The sequence below is a fragment of the Pipistrellus kuhlii genome, unplaced genomic scaffold (assembly GCF_014108245.1).
Source record: "Pipistrellus kuhlii isolate mPipKuh1 unplaced genomic scaffold, mPipKuh1.p scaffold_m20_p_14, whole genome shotgun sequence".
In the NCBI taxonomy this organism is placed as follows: Eukaryota; Metazoa; Chordata; class Mammalia; order Chiroptera; family Vespertilionidae; genus Pipistrellus; species Pipistrellus kuhlii.
In genome coordinates, this window is record NW_023425449.1 from 13,168,144 (window position 1) to 13,195,173 (window position 27,030).

The 27,030-nt window shown below is 38.3% G+C and overlaps 1 protein-coding gene across 1 annotated transcript in view; it reads left to right on the forward strand.

The window, feature by feature from the left end:
- Positions 1-27,030, forward strand: part of OXR1 (oxidation resistance 1) — a 244,213-nt gene that overhangs the window by 17,434 nt on the left and 199,749 nt on the right. The window contains 2 exon segments of the mRNA XM_045581378.1: positions 19,438-19,559; positions 19,562-19,610. Coding sequence (XP_045437334.1) covers positions 19,438-19,559; positions 19,562-19,610 — 171 coding nt within the window.

Here is a 27,030-nt window from a genome sequence, read left to right on the forward strand (position 1 = left end):
AGCACATAGAGTAGATGAGAAAAACCTTTCTTTGGTGTGTGTATTATTTTTAAACTCTGATATGAACTAAAGGATAATACAGAAATGTATTTCTCAAAGTCCTTTAAAATGGATAATCTGTAGGATAGTCCATTTAGACAGGCAGTTGGTCCAGAATTGTTTGAGTGATTTTATAATAATTTTTGTCAGATAAAAGACTATAGTGAATCCACAGGGCTCAACATTGGTATCATCCTCCTTCCTTCTTATGTAATAAAAGTCTAGTATGCTAAGTGTCTGGTTGTCCAGTTGTATGTTCAACCAATCAAAGCATAATATGCTAATGATATGCTAAGACTGCTCAATCACTTGCTATGACATGCACTGACCACCAAGGGGCAGACGCTCCAACCAGTAGGTTAGCTTGTTGCTGGGGTCGAGCCGATCAGAACTGAGATGGGCCAGACATTCCCTGGAGCCCTCCTGTGGTCTCTCCGTGGCTGGCCAACCTCTCACATTTCTCCCTGACCCTGATAGTACACTGGTGGGGTCCCTCAGCCTGGCCTGTGTCCTCTCGCAATCTGGGACCCCTCGGGAGATGATGGAGAACAGGTTTTGGCCCAACGGTGGAACAACCGGTTACTATAATGCTCACTGGTCACCATGGGGCAGACACTCAATACAGGAGCTGTCCCCTGGTGGTCAGGGAGGGGGTGGAATGCCGTTCAGCCAGAGGCCGAGCTCACGGCTGGTGAGTGCAGCGGCGGTGGCAGGAGCATCTCCCATCTTCATGGCAGCACTAAGGATGTCTGACTGCAGGCTGCCAGCCTGTAGGGAGCAGGCCTAAGCCATCAGTTGGACATCCTCCAAGAGCTCCCCAACTGCACGAAGGTGCAGGCCAGGTTGAAGGACCCTCCCCCCTGGGTGCACGAATTTTGTGCACCAGGCCTCTAGTAGCATATAAAGGACATTCTTACAATTGGATGTAACCACCCATACTGGATGGCTATACCTTAGCACAAAGTTGTCTGTTGCTTTGGTTATATCAGGGTACATTTTTGGAATATGATTCAATGCTTCTTTTTCTCTGAGTCAAGTACAGAAAAACACAGGTTAATGAAAATAGCCAGGGCAGAGTTCAGCCTCCCAGGGTGGGATATCTGAAGAGTAATGACACCCGTTCTGCCCAGAAGGCCGTAATCAATCTCTATTGAAAAGACTCCAGACTGAACACATGCAGGGCTTTGTGGACAGTCCCACCTCATTACGTTTTGCATTTATCTGCCGTCTTACCGCTGGGTCACTGAGGGTTATAACCATTTACTTACAGTGATTTTTGGTTTTTTGTTTTTATAAAGAAAGATAAATGAGCCTACAACTTTAAATCACATCTTTGTTTTCTTTATTTTGCTTGGATCCCTGAAAAGATTCAAGGGTGAACTTCTTTCTTCAAAACTTAAGGGAAACAGGCTCGGGAAGGCTCCTGGCTTTTTGGAAAGACACAGTATCATTTTTAACTGCAAATGTAATGACCAAATTTGCAACATGCCTTAATATTTTCATATTAAAGTTTATGTAAACACAACGGGTTTATCCCTAGGTGTGTGTATGAAGACATTTTTGTGCAAGTGAAGGAACATTCTAAGTTTGTTCTGTTTTTAAATATATCGATTATATCCATGCACTTTGCATAAAGTATAACTTTAATAAAGTAAACCTTTCCTTTAGTTCATGCCCCCAAATGACTTTCTAGCTAGGACGTCATTGGAACAAGTCAGTCCAAAAAATAAATAAATAAATAAATAAAATTTGAGCTGCTCTCTCATTACACAGCACAGTGCTTCCGGATATTTCCGACTTGGAGCAGCTGTAGGATTTAACTGACACAGCAGGATGCCTCAGAATATCTTCTGAAGAAGGGAGCTCTTTCATTCTTTCTGCTTCCTTTTTTCCCTAAATTCCTAGGGGGGGAAAGGAAGTTGGAGACTTTGTATTGATTTTCTAAAAATGAAAAGATAAGAGAATTTTCTTTTGCATTCAGCCACAATCAAGTACTCCAAGATTCAAATCTTTCATCCACCCATAAAAGAGGACAAAAAGCAAAGATTAACAAAGAAAATAAATCTGGTATGGCCCTGGCCAGTGTGGCTCAGTTGGGTGGACATCATACCACTACCAGTCAGGGCACATGCCTGGTTGCAGGCTTGATTCCCGCTCCCTCCTCACCCCATAGGGGGCGTGCAGGAGAGATAGCCGATCTATGTTATGCTCTCACATCAATGTTTCTCTCTTCTCTCTTTCTCCCTCTCTAAAAAACAAAACAAACAAACAAAACAAAAAATTATAACAAAGGAAAGAAACCTGTATACCTGTTATGTTATATAAAGAACACTAGTAAATATGAAAAGGTAAAATTAAAATAATCCAAACAACTCTGACAAGTAGTATTGATTATATTATTATTAAACTACAGTCTCTCTTACATAAATTTTATACATATTGTATATATGTGGTACTTAGTGAAAAAAGGCATCATAAACAGAAAGCTGGCCTTGAGAATTATGGTAACAGAATTGATAAATTTAAAAAAAGATTCATTGCTTTGTTATCTGAGTGTAAACACACAAAAGGAAAGTCTAAAAGTAGTTGGATAGGATTTCACCTCTCATCCCACCCTAGAACTGAATAGAATCTAAAAGAAAATGTGTGTTTTCAGAGCTAGGTTGTATCATGTGTATTGAATTACCACTTAGGTCAAGTTTAGTTTAACCAAATGGCAAAGTCTGGTCATGTTCTGGCCAATAGTTCTGCTTGACAATCCTGCCTAGTTCAGAAGTCGTCAGCAGCTCCTTCTAGCCTCAGGAAAGTGAATTTTTCTGTATGGTCTTCAGGCCTCACAGAAACCTGCCTTGTCAGCCGCTCCTCCACCCTTTCACCTGCTTCCTGGGCTCCCTAAGCTCAAGTGTTAGAGTGTCCCTGTCTTTGAAACGCCCCTCTCATCACTTTCCTACCTAGCCAACTGATTCTTCTCAAGGCTCAGCTCGAATTTCCCTTTAGTGAAGGCTTCTTGCCTTCTCCTTCCTTCTGTCTCCTGGCTGATTACTGACTTCGCCTCTGCATTCCTCCATGCCTTATTTCTATCACAGGTGTGGCACATATCCTGCTGTGATAGGGTTCTTCCTTTTCTGCTGTATTTGTTAGTCTGTTGGAGAGCAGGTGCAATAGAGTCTGGCAAGGTCAATGAGGTAAATAAATGAATTGAGTCATAGATCTGTCTACAGTCTTCAGCAGTCAATTTAATAAACAAGGGAGAAAAGTACACAGACGGTCTCCTCTTTTAGATGAGTACTATATCAATCCCAATGTTTCAGTGGATGGGTTAGTTGGACAGTGGATATTTTCAGAAACCTGTATATTCCCAAGGTAACTTACATTGCTCCCACATTTACCATAGCCTTAATTTTACCCCTAGGCTTCTTAACGATTATTCCCTACAAAAATTAATGCAACTCGCTCCAGTTTATTATGCCATTTATTGCCTTTAAACCGACTGCTTTGCAGGCTCTTATTTCCTTAAGAACTCCCAACAGAAGTCATGTAGGGCTGGTGTCACTGATGGCATCAAAGGCGAACCAGGGAAAGGGGCGAGGCAGCTGGCTGACTACCCTTTTGGAGGAGGAGAAGGGCCAGCTGACCAGTGACTTTCCTCTGACCACAGAAAACCACCTGCCACCGAAAGATGCATGCTCTCAGACCAGAGGTCGGCCAGCTTTCTATCCAGAAGGAAAGCTATGTCCTAGAAAAGGAATACCCTTCAGAGAACCAAGCTCTTTGTCTGGTTTTGGTCTGAACAAACAAAGCCTAGCTTGAAGTAGAGCAATTAGAACTCTTCTAGTCTGTAAGAGAAAACCGAACTCCCAGGGAGCTCTAAAAGGCCTTTTTCTTGGAAAATATGACAGTCTGAAGAGGCCTTTTCTCCTTCCACCTACCCTTTCAATGAGGAAACTTATCTTCCTGACAACAATTACATTAAGAAGCATCTGTAGCCATTTCCCCCGAGGCTGCATTCTGGGGGGAATATTTGAGAGAACAACTCCCTGAAGATAAATGGGTTCCTCATCAGCTTTGGATAGGAGGGATCCTTTATTTTTTATAGCATGGGCACTTCTGTGAATTGTTTGGGGATCCCAAGTTAAAAATCAACAAAACTTTTCTCCCCCAATTGGTTTTAGAGGAAGAAAGAGAGAGAAAGAGAGAGAGAGAGAGAGAGAGAGAGAGAGAGAGAGAGAGAGAGAGAGAATGAGAATGAATATCCCCCATTGACCTCTTTCAGCCTGCCCCACCCCACTACCATATTGTCTGTGTCCATAGGTCATGCATATATACATGCAAGTTCTTTGGTTAATCTCTTCCCACCCACTCACCCACCCTTGCCTTTTCTCTGAGATTTCACAGTCTGTCCCATGCTTCTATGTCTCTGGATCTATTTTGTTCATCAGTTTATTTTGTTCATTAGATTCCACATATGAGTGAGATCATGTGATACTTGTCTTTCTCTGACTGGCTTATTTCACTTAGCATCATGCTCTCCAGGTCCCTCCAGGTAAGAGATCCTTCTTTCTTTACTGCCGCATAGTATTCCATGGTATAAGTGTACCACAGCCTTTTCTGTTGTTAGTTCTTTAAATTTTAGAACTTCTTCAGTGGCATTCTAAATATTGCAGGACCATGGACAGCTCAGATACAACTATTCTCAGAAAGTTGAAACCGGCTCTCTGAATTCAAATGGCTATCTCCTCAGCTAATTGTGCTGTCTATTCAGAACCGAAATATGAATAAAATGTGAAAAAGTCAGATAAAAGTATATAGTGTGTTTGTGTTCTATCCGTAGCATTCTTTAAAGTGCTAAGGAGCCAGGATGCCAGTTTTATTCAAAGATGATAGTCTGGTTGCTCTATGAATCAGTGCCCTGCTGAGAGTATTGGGGGCCTTTTAAATTTGGAAGGTGTAAGAAGCACCACAATTTGTAGATTAGCTTGATTTGTTTCACAACAAGAAAACAGAAGACTATGTTCACATGTTTATTACTTACTTGTTTTAACTACTATCCAGTAAAATCCTCTTTTAGATGAAAAAAAAAATCCCACTTTAAAAATTAAAAATAAATGTAATGAGCAAAGGAGGCACAACTGTACTCTTGGATGTGTCTTAGAACATGGGGCGGTTATGTGTAACTTCAGTGTCATTCTGAGTTTCATTTATTAAAAGGGTGACAATTCTGTGTTAGAATGAAGAGAAAAGATGAATAGGAAAAAAGAAGATCCCCGAACAGAAATAGTACCCTAACAGGATTCCTCAGTACCTACCGTCCTTTTAGAACATGACATTTAGTGACTCTTGGAGATTATCAGGAACGTACTTCTCATTCCATAGTCATTATGTAGAAATTTAAATATCTCTAATTGAATGAATGCTGTGATGGGACAATTGCCCCTTTTTATTTCCGCTGCCAAAATTCACAACTTCATCTCCAGTCTGGATTACTGCTTTGGCCCTGCAGTTATCTGACTGCTTTGTGGTCTGTCCTTTCTAATCCATGTTCAACTTTGGGGTCAGGTTCGCCATGCTTTGGGGTCAAGTTAATTGTACTACATATCTGTATAATACTCACCAGTGACTATTACATTTCAAATGGCTATCTCCTCACCACCTCATCTATAATACAATGAAAATGTGAATGGTTGCACATTGCATTGATTCGGTGTTGGTGAGTTGCCCAGAATCACTTCAGTATAACAAATGACTGTCTTACTCAAGATCTGCTTGTTTGTTTATGAACTACTTACTACTCAAGTAGTATTTCCTTACTTAATAATTATTTAACTTCATTGTATCTTTAGCCTTCAAGTGAACAAACCTCTCATCCAGTGACAAAAGACAGTAATGCATTCTAATTGTCTAATATCAACAAAACATTTTAAAATTAACTTTATGCAAATATGATTGGATATTTTCCATTGGTTGATTGAAATGAAATGTTTGAAAATTTGCTTCCCATGTTTTTCACAATTGCAATTATGGTTACTTTGGATAAATTTGTCATTGAAACTCATAGAAATACATTTTAAATTCTTTGCAAACTCACTGCTAGGACAATGTCTTAGAAGTGTTTCAGGAATAAATTATCTTTTTTAAGAATAGATTTTGTATTAGCTTTTTAATAAAAATATAATAAATGATAGCTTTGAAATGATTTGTGATGAGCTACTAAATGCAATACCATAAATCCAATTAAAATAAACTTATTTTTTTTAATTTATAATGGGGCACACTGCCTAGTATACCTTGAACAGCATGCTTTTGGCACCATTTGTTTATTTTTTAAAAAGAAGAGGTGTATACATCTACCCTTCTTACTTCCTACTCCCCACACACCAGTTTGCACGTTTTGTTTTGTTTTACAAAGCAGATGATAACATTTTTTGGATCTGGGAATTTGTAAAATCAATTCATGCCTTAAAGAATTTGGAAGCAAATATGAGAGGGGATGAAGGGAAAATTTAAGCTTCAAAATTTGTGCTGTTCCTATTATAAGAATCTGTCTTTGCCATATTTCTCCTTCTAGTTGGATATTCTTCCAGTTGGATCTTCACCTTTTAAAAAATTATGGGGGAAAAGCTGACACGAGATTTTGCCTTGTGTGTTAAAGAAACTTGCAATGATTATCAAAACAAATCAGCTTTTTACTGATACCTAAGTAACTTTGTTAGTATGAAACAGAATGCATTTCTAGTATGAGGACTGATCCTAGGAAAAGCCAAGAAAGATAAAGTTGGGTTTTGAAGGTTTACACACTATCATTGAGACTTAGCCCTGCTATTCTGTGTGTGACGTTTACATTTCCTTTGCTGGCTGCTATGAAGTACTAGTGTGTTGTCCAGTAACATGGTCTTTATATTCCAAGAATTAAGAAAGAAACAGTTCTTCAGTATATTCGTGCCTTTTCAAGAGGTTAAGATTTGTGTCTGAGCCTCCAAAGTTGAGAAGCACAATATGCTACCGCACTTAGAACCTGGATGGAATGAGCAGATCTGATTCTGGCACCAGCTCTCTCGTCAAATTGTTGTGTGTATCTGACACATTAAATATATATTTTTAAAATTGTGATTATTCCACGCATGCCATAAAATTCACCCTGTTGATGTGTACAATTCAGTGACTTTTAATATATTAAAGGACCCATGCAACCATTACCACTACCTAATTCCAGAACATCTCCAAAAGAATCTCCATACCCATCCATAGTCACTGCCCACTCTTCCTCTCCTAGCCCCTGACAGCCATAATTTCCTTTCCACTGTCTCTGAGGATTTTCCAACACTCTGCCCTTTGGTCATTCCTATTCCTAACCATTTAAACATGTCCACTTTGTAGGTTGGCATATCTTTTATCCCTCATTCAAAGTGCCTTAACACTGACTTTGCCTATTTTAGGAAGCTTGCCCATCCCGGCCTGCCCTTGCCCTTTGCAGTGACTTTGTATCCTCCATTTCCCTCTTCTAATCCTCAGGCACACAACAATGATACAGTGTCGTCACTGCCCACTGATATCTCTGTCACCCACATGGCACCATAGGCTCCTTTTCTGAGTTGTGGGTTTCCTGAGTCTAACAGTGGTATATAGTAGATGCTCAAAAATATCTGAATGGATGCCTACAATTACAGTATTCATCCTGCCATCTTGGCCATCCAGAACTAAAGGCTGTCTTCCTCAGACTCTTTTCCCTGGGAGGACATGAAACCAGGACCTTTCCTTCCATTCTCCCTTTCACAGTCCATCATAATCGCTTAAGTTATAATCCTGCAGTTCACTCTTCACTGAAGTAACACCAGAGAAAAGAATTTGAACTAAGTAATTCCTGGATTATTTGGTTTCTAATCTGATTAAACACCAACTCTCTGGGTGAAGAGTTAGAACTAGGGAGGGAATCTTTGATTTGCTTCTCAAAAGAGTGTGTTTTACCCAGATAACACAGACTCACAAGATATAAAAACAAATGTTGACTGTACCAATCTTATTTTTCTCAGCTCCTTTGGGAAGTAGGGAGAGAGGAAGAGGACTAGCCCAGAAGCAGATTAAAGGATCAAAGTCTATCCTGGCAGGCACTGTGCATGCTGACAGGGCAGAGGAGGAGTAAGCATTGTCTCCATCCCAGGCTTCCTGTGCTGTAGGGAACGGGGGCGTTTTACTGAACACAATTCCAGTGGTGGAGTCAGAGGCTGGGTGTGCTCCATCAGATGCCCTGGATGTTGGCCTTATAAGTTACTTCCTTGGGGAAAAGGAATCTGATTCTAGTCTTTAAGGGGTTGGTTTCCCAGGCATAACTAACCCATCAAAACTTTGTAATGTATTGCTACCTCACTTTCAAATTCCAAGTGTAGACTTGTGCCTACCTTCACACTAATGCGTTGGAATCAAATTGTGTCCTCCAGCTCTAACTGATGTAGGGCATAATGTTTTGAACTCCCACTCCAAAGTCTCATTAGTGACCTGGCATTTGGAAAGGAACAGTGGCATGCCCAGTACCCCAACTCCAGCTTTCTCTCAGAACGTATTTTATTTTCGGTGAATTTCCATCGCCATTCTTAGGAGATAGATATCATAGTGGAGAATTTTTGGCACTGTTGCAGGTTGACAAAACTTTCTGTTGCTTCATGTAATAAACAGTGGACCCAGATAGCTTCTTAATAACCTGCAAATGTTTATCTAAACCAATGGCTTATGATTGATGGAGTCACTGAGCTTAATTCAAATGTTGTTAGGCAAATGTCTATAACATGATAATAGGATATTATAAACCCTTCATAAGTTTAACTATATTGGCTTTTTATAAATATGTTAGATTTAACATCAAGCAGATATGCTTAGTCAATTTACTAATTGGGAAATATCTCTGAGTTATAAAGCATGACTTAAAATATTTAGTTTTGTAATTAAGCATGGAAGTACAAAGATAATTCATGAATTATTCATGAGTTTTCTAGTTGTTTCCAGATGAAACTTAAATTGAGAGAGAGGAGAGAGAGAGAGAGAGAGAGAGAGAGAGAGAGAGAATCCTCACCCAAGGATATTTTTCCATTGATTTTTAGAGAGAGTGGAAGGGAGGGGAAGAGACACAAAGAGAGAAACATTCATGTGAGACAAACACATCACTTGATTGCCTCACACACATGCCTCAATCAGGGCTTGGGATTGAACCTGCAACTGAGGTCTGTGCATTGGACTAGAATTGAACTTGAGATCCTTCAGCCTGTGGACTGATGCTCTATCCACTGAGCCAAAGTGGCCAAGGCTTTAATTGAGCCTTAAAATGCCCAAATATTTCTATCATGTGGCATATCTATTGAATAGAAACTATTTGAAAGAAATTATGAGAAAATAATTTTATAAGCTAGACATGTTCTGCACATGATGTGGAGTTATTAACTAAAATGAGAAAACTGAAAAAGCTTATGTAAAATATGATGCTAGCATAAACTGAGAAATATAGAGTAAAGGAAGAAAACTCAGTAAATGAAGAAAAGTTGAGATATTTTAAGTTATTTGGTGTATATTTTAGCTGCATATGTCAACATTTATAGAAATTGGTTTAATCATAAAAGTCAGATCATTTTCTCCCAGCTGATGTGGCTCAGTGATTGAGTGTTGACCCATGAAACAGAAGATTCAAATCCAAACAGGGCACATACCTGGATTTTGGACTCCATCCCCAGTAGGGGCCGTGCAAAAGGCAGCCAATCAATGATTCTCTCTCATTATTGATCTCTCTCTCTCTCTTTCTCCCTCTCTCTGAAATCAATAAAAACATATTGGAAGGGAGAAGGAGAGGGAGATTGAAACATCAATAATGAGAGAGAATTATTGATTAGCTGCCTCTTGCATGCCCTACAACCAGGCATGTGCCCTGACTGGGAATGGAACCAGGTCTTTCTAGATCATGAATTGATGCTCCACCACTGAGCCATACCTGCTGGGCTATCAGAAGCATTTTTATTTCAGTATTTAAAACTATTCATAAGAAATACATAAAATTGCAATAGCTAATTCAGAAACTCGAAGTAAATTTGGCTTTTTACATATATCGAACAAATTATGAATTCAGTGAGAAATAGGGTTTTCATTGTAAATTGTTATTTCTAAAATGATTTACAAGTATAATTCATGAACTGTTATATTCTGAACCACCATGCTTTATAGTATGTAATTCTCTAAAACATGTGTTGTGATTCTTCAAATGTATACCCAAATGTATTATTTGGAAAGGAAATATATACTTGCCTGGTATCAGATTGCTCTCTTCTCTCACCTCTCCCCTTTTCACTTACTGTCTGATTTTGATCTGATTCCTTAGCAAATAGGTTTTTGAACACCTTTTATCCTCTCAAGCGCTTTCATCCATATTGCACCTCCATGCACAACAGTGCTTTCGTTGTTGTTTTCTCTTAGTTAAAGCTGTTTTCTTTTCTTAAAGGGAGGTTCACATTTTGGATTTAATGTTTCTCTTTAAAAATGGAACTAACATTTTTCTGTTTCTACATTGGGATATTTGAATTCTTGCTAGTTGGGAGTTCCTCCCTCATTGTACATGTTCAGCTAAAGGCATTGGCAAGTTTAACCAAAGCTCAGATAAAATATGTAACCAATAATAATATTCTGGAGAATAGCATATACTGCTACTTAGATCTACATCTATAAGAAGTCATACTGGCCTTCTTGCTGTACCTAGAACACGCCAAGTTCATTTCTGTCTCAAGAATTTTTGTGCATAATTCTTTTCTTCTTTCTGTAAAAAAAATAACTTTTTTTTTTAACCTGCTAAATGTACTATATGGTGAATCATAAATTTATCAATAAAATTCTGAAGAAAGTACTACCAATTTCTTCATTTTATAGGTAATAAATCTGAGAGAGACCTTAGCTTTTTAATGATTGAGACATAGTGCTTAGGAGAAAACCTGAAACAAAGTAAGCACTTAATAAATATTAGTTTCCTTCCCCAGGATAAGTTTACAAAATAGTTTCCTGAGCTGATGGAGAACTTTTATATAAGCCTACAACCAAAAAACTTTTCATAGGCAAGCCTTAATCCATCATTCAGAATGGTTTAGCTGTTTTCACTGAGTCCTTTTAATCATAGCTCTGCATTCTCATATCACAGCAATCAGCAGTCATCTGGTAGGTTGTGATCACAGCAGCTGCTAGTGAGGGAAGAGAAAGAAACACTTCTGATTTAAATGGATTCTAATAATGATCTGCCCCCAAGTCATCAGGAAGCACTTAATTACCTTTATTTTATTACATTTAAGAAAGCAAAGGTATGTGTAGTAATATACCTTAGAGATTTTCTCTAAACTGTTGAATCTCCTAGTATTCTTTTTGATAAAACTTTTTAAAATCTTTGAAAATTTATAAATAATTTAGGAAGAAACTTAAGTTATATATTTTCCCCAAAATATCACATCATTTAAAACAATTTTTAAAAAATCTTATTGTTTAGAGCACATGTGTCAAACACAAGGCCCGCGGGCCAAATCCGTCCCGCCAGGCCTTGCAATGGGGCCCGCACCGCGCTGTCATCACTGCACTCCGCTGCGTTTCCATCACAATGATAGTTTATGACTGTTCAGTAAACCATTCGGCCCTCGATTTAGGCTGGATTTTAGATTTTGGCCCCTTCTCTGATTGAGTTCGACACCCCTAGTTTAGAGTATTACAGATGTCCCCCGTTTTTCCCTCCATTGCCCCCTCCACCTGATTCCTGCCCTGCCCCAGGCCTTCACCACTCTACTATCTGTCCATAGGTAATGCATATCTATATATTTAAAAGCCTAAGTGACCAATCAGTCAACCAGTCGCTATGATGTGCACTGACCACCAGGGGCAGACGCTCAATGCAGGAGCTTCCCCCTGGTGGTCAGTGCCCTTCCATAGCCAATTGCCAGCCAGCCTTGATTGGCTCTGATCAGAACTAGAAGGGATGGCCCCGAATGGTCCCGATTGCTGGCCAGGCCAAGGGACCCCCACCTGTGCACGAATTCATGCACTGGGCCTCTAGTATGCATATAAGATCTTTGGTTAATCTCTTCCTATCCCCCCTTTCCCCTCCCACCTTCCCTCTGAGATTTGTCAGCCTGTTCCATGTTTCCATGCCTCTGATTGTATCTTATTCATCAGTTTATTTTATTTATTCAATTTCTTGTTCATTTATTTTGATTTTTAGATTCAGTTATTGATAGATATGAATTTATTGCCATTTTGTTGTTTATATTTCTTTTTCCTTCTTCCCTTAAAGAATATCCTACAACATTTCATGTAACACTGGTTTGGTGGTGATGAACTCCTTTAGCTTTTTCTTGTCTACTATCACATCCTTTAATAGGCCTTCCCTGACCACTGCATCTAAAAAGGGTCCTCATCACCTGTGGCCCCTTACCTAGCTTTATTTTTCTTTATGCACTTATTATTGCTTATTATACACTCCTTTATTATTTTGTTGTCTTTTTCCTCCACTAGGATAGAAACCACATGAGGACAGCAGCTTTCTCCCTTTTTTGTTGCTGTATTTCCAGCACATAAACATTGCCTTCCATATAATAGTCACTTACATGTGTCAAAATAATCAATCAATCAATGAACTAATAAAGAATATAAAATAACCAAGGAACACAGCAATGAGCAATGGCTTACATGTATACTACCTACTACAATTTTAGGAATTTCCAACTTTTTCTTTTAAAGCCTCGGTTTGATTCAACATTTGCTTACATTTGCAAAATGTTTATAGCAAATCTCATGTAATCTCAAGGATTATGTAAGGTAAACTTGCACTAGTTGTAAAGCAGAAAAAAAAGCAAATATAAACACAGCGCAGGGAGATGTTAGGTGATAGATCCAAGCTTAGACGGTTTATCTGACTCAAGAGATTTGAAAATATTTCAACTGCTGCTACCAAAAGTTCTAGTCCACATGTCCTACTAAAAGGAGGGGAGAGGTAGAGATTCTAGCTCTTTTAAATATTGTCTATGTGTATATAATCTCTTTAACCATGGCCTTTACTTAAAATGTGTGCGTGCATGGGTACATGTATGTGTGTACATGTGTACTTGTATGTGTGTATGTGTAAAAACACACATATATATTTAGTATTTGTTCCTGATTGTTATCTGCTCCTGTTCCCCCATGTGAGTTCTTCTGTTCTCTGAAAGCCCAGTACCAACTGACTGTTCACCAAATGATCTCGTCCCCTACTGCTCAAAGGAGACCGTGACCACTCTTTCTTTCTCTTACTTAACACAATTTCCCATTTCTGTACTTGAAACTATTTCTTTATTTACATCCAACCTCACCTGCTTCTGTCAAGTCTCAGAGCAGTGTTGTTGTTTTTCCCTTTTCCTGTACTAGTTTCATCCTTCCATCTATTCTTAACCTGATCTCTTCTTTTCAAGAATTTTCTTTCTTGCATCTCTCTCCATTTTTTACGTGTTGTGTTAGCATTTCTGCTGGCTCTTTCTGCTGGCACAGCTCATCCCCCTCCACCAGAGTGTTTTCCCCAGCTCGTCTGTGTGCTGGATCCAGCCACGCCATGTGGTTCCTGAGAGCCAAGCCTGAGCATCTCGTCCAACTCTGCCTTCAGTCATGTCCCGTGGGAAGATTGAAGTTGCCCCATACAGTAGAATTTTTTTATGTGAGGGAAATTCACATGGTACAAATCAGATTTCCCCTTCACCCCCTAGCACTAGCTTTTAAGCACTCATAGGAAACTATGACTGTAGTCCCTCAAAGTCTAAGATCTTCAGTTGAGTTGTTTGCTCTAAGTCTATCAGCTTCCTCATTTCACACAAATCTCTGAAGCTAGACATGAAAATGCTACAGCAAAGGGAACAGGGCTCCTCGTTACCTAACCTCCAGGTCACATTTCACATTATTGATGTCTTGCTTTCGAAAACCTCCTCCTCTCACTCTTTGACATAGAATCTCCTGATTCTCTCACTTCTCCAACCATTTCTTTTCTGTTTCTTTTACTGGATTCTGGGGTGTTTGATTGTTTTTTTGTTTTTTTTGTGTGTGTTTTTTGCCCCTAATTATTGATGTTCCCATAATGCTGGTCATAGTCCTCTTCTCCAGGCTCATTGAAAGGGCTTGCTTAAGAGAAGCAAGTTGGTTTGCATCATGTTGGCTATTTCCAAACAATGCCCAAAAGAAGAAACCATTTGCTTAAGCAAAGAGTGACATGCACATTTTTCTTGTAATCTGTATCTGTGAAAACTGTTTCACTCCAAAATGCTGTATTGTCTAGGAAACACTGTCTCCATGTAGGGGCTGACTAGTGATTATCAACAGGGAAGTCTTATGCCTGAAGGTATTTTCTCTAAGAAGTTGGCTGTTTTTGTTTTTCTTGTTTAGTACCTCTTATGCATTTTCAAACAGAAGAGAAATCAGTAATTTGCATGACAATAATATAGCAATTCAACTAAAATCAATTGAACAGATATTTATAGATTGTGTATTCTATATTGTAAACTATGCTAGATAGTACAAGGATAACAAAAGAAATAAGATATAATTATTGCTCTACACTAGAGAAACTAGTAGGACCACATTAAGATCAATGGATAACAAACTATGGAATTTCTTTTGAGTTTGTCAATTTTCTAAAGTATCTACAAATAAATATATTTAAATACATATTACTATGTCTTCTCTCTGGCCAGAAATTAAACTCACGGCCAGAAACTTCAAATTCCACATTTTTTAATGAAATATCTCTTATGTAGTTAAATAATATCTTAATATATTAACATAAAATGCTTATCTTTGCTAGCCAGGGGAACCGTAACGCTAGTAAAATATGATAAATATTGCATTAGAAATACCTATATCATGAGAAGATTGTAATTATGAAGGGGCTACAATTCTACCAAGTTTTAAATTATAGGAATATTGATATTTGAGCTGATTTTACAGGACAAATAGATTATTCTAGACAAAGAGGGGAGAGACATTGTTGGAAGCGGGAACATAATTACCAGTCTTTTTATTCTGAAACATACAGGCATAAAAGTGTTTAGCTTATTCAAGGAAGAACCAGGCACATGTGTTGTCAGGCCTGAGGGAGCAGGCCCAAGTTAATTCTGAATGTTAAAGTGCTTATGTTCCGAGACTACGAAAAGATTCATTAAGTGTGCCTAAGACGTTTTCATAACGTTAACATTTACTTAGGAAAAAAACAAATCTGTTGCCTCGTTTGTGTTTTTAATTAAACTGAGTTTTGGCAATCCTTTCTAAGTAGGCAACCTACATGGGAATGAACCTCTAGAGGTTCATCAAATTTACTGTAAATTGTATTGTAAAAACACCAGCCTTTTTAGATAGAAAACATCAGGCATCCAAGAGGAATCTAAACTTGCCTGAAGATCCCAAAGATGTTTTTCCTGGAAAGGTTACATTGATAAGCAATGTATCATTTGAATGTCATTGAAAGAATAACAGGCCCACTACCACAGCCTTTAGAAAACATCACATCTGGATAATGCAAATACAATAGGCTTTTTTGGTGTGTTATTCAACTCAGTAGACTTTATTGATTGCCTCATGGGTGTATATTATTGAAGAGATAAATCAGATATTACAAGCCAGAAATAAAAGATGATATAAATCATAAAGAATGTCAGAATGATTATTGTGATCATTATGAATGGTCACTCTGACTTTTTTTTGTTCAAATATTTTATTCTCACAAACATTTAGGTTTAAAATCAGAAAAAATAAATTATCTAATATATAATTTTACAAATACTAGTAATCCATAGCTTATCAAAATCCAAGTTAGTACTTATTCCAAGTAAAAAACAGTGAGAAAAGATTACACTTTTTTATAATATTTCCAGCATCTTAGGAAATTTTCCCGAACTTTTAAGGACCAAAAGCAATACCCTCTCAAAGAAAAATTAAGTGGTTCAGAGTTCAACAAGCAAGGAAAACTTAATTCAAGACTACTGCAATAGGGAAGAGAGACGGAATTCAACCCACTGAGTTAGAAGGAAGGAGAGTGTTTTAGGCAGCTGGGGCAAGCTTGTAAAAAAGTGCCTGTTGAGCCCACAGGCCTGGCACAGTGGTTGAGCATCGACCTATGAACCAGAAGGTCATGGTTCACTTACCTGTCAGGGCACATGCCCAAATTTGGTGTCAGGCTAGATCCCCAGGAGGGGGCCTGCAGGAGGTATCCAATCCACGATTCTCTCTCATCATTGATGTTTCTATCTCTCACACTCCCTCTCCCTTCCTCTCTGAAATCAATAAATAAAAATATATTTTACAAAATAAAATAAAAGTGCTAGGTGATGTTCAGGGGAGGTAGGTCACTGTGATGGTTCCCACTGCCTTTGCTGATTAGCACTTAGGAGAGTGAGGCTCCAGCTCTCCCACAGAGACTTGACAATGCAGCGCCATCTCCTGTGATGGTTGCATTTCAAAGGGACTGTGCCCAGGCCCTTGAGCAAGCCATTCCTGTGTTGTAAAACTGGCAATTGGCTGGAAGAAGATTTATATCTCTAAAGCACATGTGTCAAACACAAGGCCCGCGGGCCAAATCTGTCCCACCAGGCCTTGCAATGTGGCCCGCACCGCGCTGTCATCACTGCACTCCGCTGCGTTTCCATCGCAATGACAGTTTATGACTGTTCAGTAAACCATTCAGCCCGCGATTTAGGCTGGGTTTTAGATTTTGGCCCCTTCTCTGATTGAGTTCGACACCCCTACTCTAAAGGGACAGAGCAAGATTTGACAGTTGTAAGTCTTCTAAAGCAGATGCTCTAAGAAAAGGGGGGCCTGGGGCTCAGTGGGGCAGAAGCCTGTGTCCAGTGTAGTTGGGCCAAGGGGCATGATCAGAGGCTGCTATGGTCCGCTCTTCTCTCATATGAGCATTGACACCATTTCGCCATTTTGATGTATAAACACAACAGTGTTATATGGCCTGAGCATAAGACTTTGGGATAATATTTATTTGCATAGTATTTCTACCTTCTGCAGAAGCAAACAAACCTGGAATTATGGTGTTTAATTATACTCTTTCTCACTCTAAAATGGGCTCACTGGCGATTTTAAAAATGTTTTTATATACATATTATCTGCATATGTGTGCATATGTTTCTATGCATGTGTTTACAAAGAAATAGGTTAAAATTAAAGTTGGCAAAAGGAGAGGTTAGCATTAAAAAAAAAAAAAAAAAAAAAAAAAAAACAAACCAAAAAACAAACAGACATCAGAGGCCTTGATTAGTTCTTAAAGAAAATGGTACAAATTTGCCGAAGCCGGTTTGGCTCAGTGGTAGAGCGTCGGTCTGTGGACTGAAAGGTCCCAGGTTTGATTCCGGTCAAGGGCATGTACATTGTTGCCGGCACATCCCCAGTAGGCGGTGTGCAAGAGGCAGCTGGTCGATGTTTCTCTCTCATTGACGTTTCTAGCTCTCTATCTCTCTCCCTTCCTCTCTGTAAAAAATCAATAAAATATATTAAAAAAAATGTTACAAATTTGCTTCAGAGTTTCCCATATATTAAAACAAGGAAAGCAGCATAAATTGCAATAATGCCCCACACCCCCAGGATTAAGGCAAACCAGAAATTTAGGATAATGGTTTTTCTGGTGTTGAAACCTAACATATATATATATATATTTTTTTTGAGTGCTCATAAGGATAGCATTTTTGTGTTGGCAAATACTCTGCTAAACCTAATAACTCTCCCTTCCTCTCTGAAATCAATACAAATATATTTTTAAAAGTTTTAAACCCAATAACTGAGTTTACAGCTCTGGTTTTCCCTTGTTTATCATTTTCTTCAGTGATATCTCTCAATACAAACTCTTGGCGAAATCCCAAATTGTAATTCAGTAAAAGTAATGTAGTTAGGAATGAAAATAGAGACATTCATATACACAGCTCTGTAAAGATAGGATTGAGAATGTCTAAAAGAAAGAATTACATCACAACATCACCTTTTCAGTGGGTGGGGAGATAACCACACCCTTGCTAAGAATCTGGTGGAACAAATTTTGGGAATATGAAGTTACCAGTTTGGGAAACAGAATTTGGAGTTCCCAGGTCCTTAATAGATGAGGTCTAGATGCCTTAACAGTTAGCCAAGGACAGGATGGACTTTATCCACCAGAGACTTAAGACTCAAGATTTGTTTTTTTTAAACCTGCAGCCAAGCCTAATGCTTTGGGGCATATTTCTTTTAGAAATCCTTCCCAAATCCCTCAGATTGGACTGGAAGCCCCACTTCTGTGCTTTCATGTGCCATGTAAACCTTTATTTGAACACTGTACCCCATTTTATTACAGTTATCTTTTTTACATAAAAGCATCCTTTTGGGCAGGAACAATGACTTATTTATGTGTCATTCATCTTTATCCAGGAGCTCTACCTAGAATAGTGTAAGCACACATAGTATATACTCACTAAATGTTTAACTGAACAGACAGGACTAATGCTCTGAACTAATTAAAGTGCCTAGCGTAGTACCATGGAATGCAGTTGTACCCTAAGCAAGTTTTTGTTTAAGCTCATAGGACACCATACAGCAGGTACTCAAAAGAAACCTGTGGAAATGTTTGTTACATAATCACACACTGCTTATCTCTCCACGTTATTTAATATTAATATTTATTTGCTCAGTTGTAGAAATGCATGAGTTTTTGTTAAGCCTTTGGACCTGATAACAATTTGTGCCAAGGAACTCCTTTTTTTTTTTTGTATCTGCTGTGGGTAAATGAGATCTTTGTTTTGATAATTTTATTACAATTTTAAACCTGATTTAGAGAGCATAACTGGTTGACCGTATGGCGAAAAAATGTGGTACCTCTAAAACCACATTCTGGCCCTGGCTGGTTTGGCTCAGTGGATAGAGCATCGCCCTGTGGACTGAAGGGTCCCGGATTCAATTCCAGTCAAGGACACATGCCTGGGTTGCAGGCTTGATCCACAGTGGAGGGTGTGCAGGAGGCAGCCAATCAATGATTCTCTCTCATCATTGATGTTTCTGTCTCTCTCCCTCTCCCTTCCCCTCTGAAATCAATAAAAATATTTTTAAACACCCCTCCCCCCCCCCCACACACACACACATTCTGTTCTTTCCTTGAATGAAAAGGAATTCTCTACTTCAGGGAATAAACATGGTAATAACCTTTCCTTTGGTTTTAAAAGGAAACCAATGAGTTCATTTTCAGGTTGATTTTATTTTATCCTTCGTTTTATACATACCTTGTACTTTAAGGAAAATTATCATATTTTCTTTTGTGTGTCTTATAACATGACACAACTGTTGATTGGATGAAATAAATCTGTGAAAAGTCATATAGGCCAGGTCCTGTACATAACACTTTTCACCTTTTCTTTGTAGGTCTTCTCAACTGAGCGCGACTAAGTGCTTTGTGCATCATTCTAGGGGCAGAATCGCTAAAACCCCCAGTGATCTTGTCTACTTGGCCTCCTCTCCCTCTTCTGAAATCAGGAGAAGACTGCTCCAAAGAATCCTCCTGGCATTGCTGCGATGTCTGTATCTAATTTATCATGGTATGTAAGTCACTTCCTAATGTAATTATATAAACACACGTATTTATATCATGAAGGGACAGTCTGTACGTTGTACTGTGAGAACTGGAGCAGGGAGAGAATTTGAAAAGTTTCGTTGTCCCATGTTAGGCTGTGGAAAGCAACCTAGAATTAAAAAGTTGGCACTTTCAGCACTCTGGTATCTGGGGACTCTGGGAAAGGGTCAAGCCTACCTATGGATTCCAGTGACATCAGCATCTTTCTTTCCAGTACACCCAGGGGAAAGAGGAGTTGGAATTAAACAGCCTTTCAATGTTCCTATCTGCGGTTATACCTCCAACCACAGCACTAACAAGCCATAAGGGTAGCTCTAAGGTTGGGATAGGTATTGGCTCAGTACTTTTCTTCAGAATTCCTGTTTCAACAGCTGTACCCAAATTCAACTGAATAGAACTCAAATATGAAAGAGAAAATTCCCTTATAAATTTCTATCTTTCAAGAAATGGCATTCTGAACAGTCTTTTATTTACAGTTTATGTTTAAAAGCTATTCATGATTTTAAAAAATAAGTATGAAGATACTTTTCTAGCAAGTAATCATCTTTCAATGGCAGTGAAGAGGGGTACTAGCAGGGGTGTGTCTGAAACATTTTGTTGAACTTTGAATTTTTTTAAATATGCAAAGAGCTGAACAAGTGAAATGCAAATTCACAGTATTCAAAAAACACAAGTAATTGTTTTTGTAAGTGCCCATCTCATCCTGTCTTCAGCTTGTGTTGGAAATAGAGATAGCATCAGATTAAAGAGTGCTTTCTGCAGCTTAGCTCCATGAATTTATTTTTAATTAAGCATACTATTTTTTTATTTTTTTTTTAGGGCAAAGAGTAGAATTATTTGCTTAGATACTGAGTAGTGTTTCGGAAGGACCTAATTTTAATGGATTCCTTAGATTATATCCTTGGATCCCTATTGGGTGCTAAGGATCTCAGTTTGGAAAACAAAAAATATATGTAAAGAAGATAATGCCTATTCTGTAAAAATAAAGGAACAATTTTAAATGGTAACTTACTGCTGTAAAATATGTTTTTATTATTAAGATAAAAACAGAACAGTTTCTATAGGACTTACAAACTCCTTTGAACCCTTGGGATATATTAGGGACACATTTATTTAAAGGTATTATATACCTCTGGCAAATATGTATACAAGGTGAATTCTCAAAAAGCAGGCTGCATGCCAAGAAAAAAAAGAAAGAGAGGAGGAAGGGGAGAGGAAAGGAAAGGAATAGAAAGATGAGGAGGATGAGGAGGAGGGGAGGGTGAAGAAGGAGAGGGAGAGGGAGATTAAAACACAGCTATGAAGGTTGTATCTCACCATTGGGTGTGGTTGGCTTAGCTCACAGAGGCTGGTGGTGGTGTGCACCTCACTGAAGAGCTGCCTTGCTGTGATTCAGGGATTTGGTTAAGGGCCATAAAAAACCCAGTGAACTCCACAGAGAGAGAGAGAGAGAGCTTGTATGTTGTGTGTGCCAGCCCAATGGCCCAGCCCAACACCTCTAGTTTAGCAGATGTTCTATAAATTCATGCTGCATATTTCAGTGAAAAATGCAAAGCAAGTATTTCAATGGTAAAATAGTATTTTCATACTAAAATAAAATTGAAAATGGTAGTAGTATCTTACAGAATTCACACATATGAAATTTAGTAGAGTTCTTTCCATGTCAAAGGCTCAAATTTTACAGAAAAATAGTTGTGGGCATTTTCACTCAACAGTGCCCTTAATTCTGGCTCATGTTGCTCATTAGAGTTCTATGCAGGGAGCTGTAACTGGTTTTACCAGTGCTGTGCCATTGTACAGCTGTGCAGGCTTTAGCGTCTCCATTCTCCATCTTAGCATTTGCGTTCCCCACTGCTGGCCAGGGACATAGGAAGGAAACCTAAGATATGCAAAACAAATCACAACTCATCGATTCTTTCAGCGAATTCCTCATGAAGCTATGTTATTTTGTGAAATTATTATAGTCCAGGGTCTGGCTCTCTGTTTGAAATCCAGTAACTCAGGTATAAAAATATTGACATTGCAAAATAAATGGGTTGACAGATGATTAATTTGAAATAAGATATGTACATTGAAAGTACACAGGATGCTTGATTTGGCCTGACCAGGACAGTCTATAACTTTTGGGAATCCAAGTGGGAAGTCTGGCTGAGGTCACGGTACCATAGCGAGGCAAGTTACCTGCTTTCAAGGTTCAGAGGAATCAGGACAGAATGCACCTGGCAGGACCTGTCTGTCAGGAAGGATGTACGTGCCAGACACCTCCATCTGCTTCTCAGGGCGGCTTCTTCTTGGCCTAGAGTTACAGTAACACGTGTTTGTCTCTGTCATAATGAATTCCACTTCTGCCGGACTCTCCTGGGCTTGGCTTTCTCATTAACATCAGCTCTGGGTTTATAGTGAAAACAGAATTTACTCTGTAAACAGTTTGGTCTGCCTACCATGACGTGGTTCGTACCTGACCATGTCCATGTACTGATTTTGAAATTTAACCCTCAGGTCTAACCGGGGGGACTAGTGCCTAATTGTGCTTCCCATACCAACCTAGGAATTTAGAAAATGTAGGTTAAGATAATTACAGTTATGTTTACGGTTATCAGGTAATACACCCAGCTTTCAAATACCCAGTAGAAGCAAGTTACCTTTTTACATAGAATAAATACTGTCTTGCTCTAGTAATTATGTGTCCGGCCTGTGAATGAAACATAAAGTAATTTGGCCCTTTCTTGGAAATCTCAAAAAGAAAAACAATTTTGGAAACGTCCAAGTTTCTAGGAACCTGCCATGTGGACCAGCTAAGGAGAGTGGTGGGAACTGACTTGAGGTGTCACCTGGTGACACACCGCAGTCTTCTGCCTCCTGGTAACACCAGGCAGACAGTGATAGAGCTGATGCTGGGAGATAGAGAGAGGGATGCGCAGGATCAGCTGCAGACACCCAGGCACAGGGGACAGGTTCCAGGCTCTGCTCCTAGGGAGAGGGCTGTTGCTGGCAGCCAAGATAATTAACAGGAGACACGAAGAGGCACAAAGAGTTGAAAAAGGCTCCAGGATCTGTAACGCAAAGAGGGAAATGGTGATGCCAGGGGCTCGTGGTAGGCTGTTCCATGTTTCTTCCCTCGGTAATCATCCTCAATCCCTCCTTGTAAAAATATTTTATTATAATATATATATTTTATATCTATACTGTATATCTTACAAAATATATGCACATGTATTATAACATATGTAGAACATTTAAAAACATACATTAAGCCATGTAAATATTATCGAGTGAACATGCATATGGCATTTACCAGCACCAGGCACTGGTTTAGACATTATCTGACAATAACCCACATGCTTATTAGGAATGTAATATGATGAGTTGCATCTCCACAAATGGAAAAGTTAAGCATTGCAAGCTAAGTAATTGGCCCAATGTGACACAGCCATTAAGGAGTTACTGAATTCTGAAAAGTTCTAATATATATTTCTATTCATATTATGCCTTTTCAAATAGAAATCACTTTATTCTTCACAAATTAATACTATTTTGATTTGGGCTAGACACTTTAATAAACACATTGTTTGTAGAGTTCCCTGACCATTTTGGCTTTGCACTCTATGCCTTTAAAAATTAAACATTTATAGGAAACTTCTTAGGTATTTTTTCTAAGTATCTACCTCAAATGACTTCTTCTTGAATAAATAAATAATTACTAAAACAGAGCATTTTACTTTTGTTCTTAAACAACAGTACCATCTAAACGTGAATCACATTTTGAAGAAAATTGTTTGATAACTTTTGGACTGCTTAGGGAAGTCTGCATGCTTATGAAATTAATGAATCTAGGGTTGCAGGTTTAGTTCTCACAGGGACCAATTAGTTTAACTGTCTTTCATAGCAAAAGCCTACACCTATGACCTCGACGGGCCCTTCTTCCCAACCCCACCATTGATCTCAAGTTTTTAGAAACAGTTGAATGATGATCACCAATTCACAGTCAGAATTGGGAAAAAATATGAACACGTGTTTTTAGGGATTCATAATGGGTCACGTATATCATCTTCCTTTTGAATATCATGTAGGACTCTACATATATTTTGAAATATGTCTTTTCATCATTTTCAGAGGAATGGTAATTTGCTCTCCTGTGAAAGAATTACAACGAATGATTATAGCAATGTTTCCTTATTGTAGAAGCTTTAACATAAAGCTGGGCTGTTTATTCCCACCTTAGACTAGTATTAGTAGACACCAGCCCTTTTTGAACTTAACCATTAGTTTAAATGCCAGTGGATGGTCTATGAAAACATCTTAGTTATTTAAATAGTTATGTAGGCAAAGGTATGTAATTTCCAAAATTAAGTTGACTATAAAATTTTAAATATCTTTTGCCAGTCGCATATAACATATTCAGTGATTGTGTTATCTTAATATATATCCCTCATCATCATTTTGTGTTTATTGGATCTTGTTTGTATTTTTAAAATATATTGTTATTTATTTCAGTGAGGAAGGGAGAAAGAGAGAGAAACATCAATGATGAGAGAGAATCATTGATCAGCTGCCTTCTGCACGGCCCACACTAAGGACCAAGCCCGCAATCTGGCCATGTTCTCTGACAGGGAATTGAACCTTGACATACTGGTTCATGGGTCGATGCTCTACCACTGAGCCATGCCAACTGGGCATTGTTTGTATATTTTTTATTTGTTTTTAAGATTGTGAAGAGAGTTCACCTTGATTTTAAAGCTATTCCAGTTTAATTGAGATAATAAAAAAAAACACTTTTTAACTCTATTAGATGCTCATTGAAAGAGATTCATTCATTTATACTTGAGTTTACATTCCTTTTTAAAGGATAGGTTCATTGTTATGAGTTTCAGAGTAATTTAAAAATAATTCCTGCACAGTTAGAGAGACAAATTAGTATATTTTAATTGCACATAGGCTGTTACTACACTATTATGGAAATGAGGATATACTTTATTACGTTTATATTCACTCATCTCTTCGTTCAACAAATTTTTTGAGTGTCTACCATGTGCAATTTTCAGTGCTGTGGGTAGAATGATGAATGAAGCACAAGTTCCTGCTCTCATTAATCTTACATTCTAGTGCCGGGGACAGATATAAACAGATAAGTAAATATGTTTTATAATATTAGATGGTGATATGTATTTTGAAGAATAATTGAGCAGAGTGAAAAGAACAATCCTCAGAAAAAGCCTTTTGGACAAGGTGGTATTTAAGCAGAGAGGGAAATGAGTTTTACAAGTTGGAGGAGGAAACCATTTCAGGCAGAGAATAGGAAGGACGAAGGCCCTGAGGCTGAAGTGTGCCTGTCTGAGGAACCATCAAGAAAGCCAATTCAGTGGAAATAGCCAATGGGGGCAGGGGCGGGGATGGGGGGAGAGTCTCAGGAACTGAGCTCAGGAGATATCAGGGACCATGTAGGTCAGGAGAAAGACTGGATTATGTTCCAAATATGATGGGAATCTTTGTCCTCACTTATTAGATTATAGACAAAAGTTTACATAAAATTCAAATTTAGCAAAGTTCAGGGAATATTGAGAGCAGAGTCTTGATCTAATTTCTATTTCAAAAGGACGTCTCACTGGTCTTCAAGTTTTATGAGAACAATTTATATTCTTAATATAAACACTCAGAGATACAATTAATAAGATCTAATAATGAAAGAAAAAAAGAGGTTAATGAAAAACATTTTTCACAAATATAACTCGTGTCTCATTATCAATCATTTTAAGAGTCCACAAATCTCACATCTATGAATACTTAAGGACATAATAGAAGAGATATTTCATCTATAGAAATATTTCATCTTGAATCAAGGAGTGATTTTGTAAATTGCAAAACCGAGAATAGGTTATCAATTATCCAACTTAAGCTTCATTTATTTTGAAATCTCTTCCCTCACACTATAAACTTTAAGGTTATTTTCATTGTATAAGCACAAATGTGCATTAACCAATGAAGTGTCTAGTCTATATTCGTTACTTAATATATGAGAAATCAAATATAATGTAACATCCATTCAAATACTAACATATGTTTTGGAGAGAATATTGGCATATAAGCAATAGGTGTTCTTTCTTGGAAAAAAACATTTACTTTTATTCTAAGGTTATGATGTTTCTACACGTTTTAAATTTATATTTATTGTTGAAAATATTACAGATGTTCTCCTTTTTTCTCCCACTCTTCCTCTCCCCTCACTACTACCCTCTCCCCCATCTAGCACACTATTTGTCTTTGTCCATGGATTAAGCTTATATATATATTGGAGGCCCGGTACACGGACTTCTCCACCATTGGGGTCCCTTGGCCTGGCCTGCACCCTCTCGCAATCCAGATCTCCTCAGGGGATGTCAGACTGCTGGTTTCAGCTCAATCCCCACAGGCCGAAGATCTTTGGTTAATCTCTTCCTGCCCTCCCCCTTTCCTCTTCCCTCTGAGATTCATCAGTATGTTCCATGTTTCTGTGCCTGTGCATTGAGCATCTGCCCTCTGGTGGTCTGTATACATCATAGCTACCTGTCAAAAAGTTGAATCGTTGAATGGCCCCTTAGGCTTTTATATATATAGATAAGTCGTTTAGTTAATCTCTTCCCACCCTTGCCCATTCCCTGTAAGATTACATGTCTCTGTATATGTTTTGTCCATCAGTTTATTTTGTTCATTAGATTCCGCAAGTGAGATTATGCGATACTTGTCTTTCTTTGACCAGCTTATTTTTAATAACATAATACTTTTCAGGTCCCTCCACACTGTCTCAAAGGGTAAGAGATCCTTTTTTTTCTGCTGCATAGTATTCCACTGTGTAAATGTACCACTTTTCTTCACTCATCTACTGATGGGCACTTGGGCTGTTTCCATATCTTAGCTATTGTAAACAGAACTGCTGTGAACATAAGAGTGCGTATATTTTTTTCTGATTGGTGTTTCGAGATTCTTAGGATATATTCCTAGAAGTGGTATCTTTGGGTCAAATGGCAGTATTTAATTTCTTTTTAGGAAGTTCCACTGTTTTCCAAGGTGGCTGCACCCGTCTATATTCCCACCAGCAGTATACTAGGGTTACTTTTCTCCACATTATTCCCAGAACTTGTTGTTTATTGATTTATTGATGATAACTATTCTGGCAGGTGTGAGGTAATACCTCATTGTCATTTTAATTTGCATCTCTCTGATGATTAGTGACTTTGAATGTTTTTTCACCTGTCTCTTGGCCATCTCTATGTCCTCTTTGGAGAAGTGTCTATTTATGTACTTTGTCCCTTTTAATTGGATTGTTTGTCTTCCTTTTGTTTAGTTGTATAAGTTCTTTATATTTTTTTGGAAATTAACCCCTTATCATATGTATCATTGGCAAATATGTT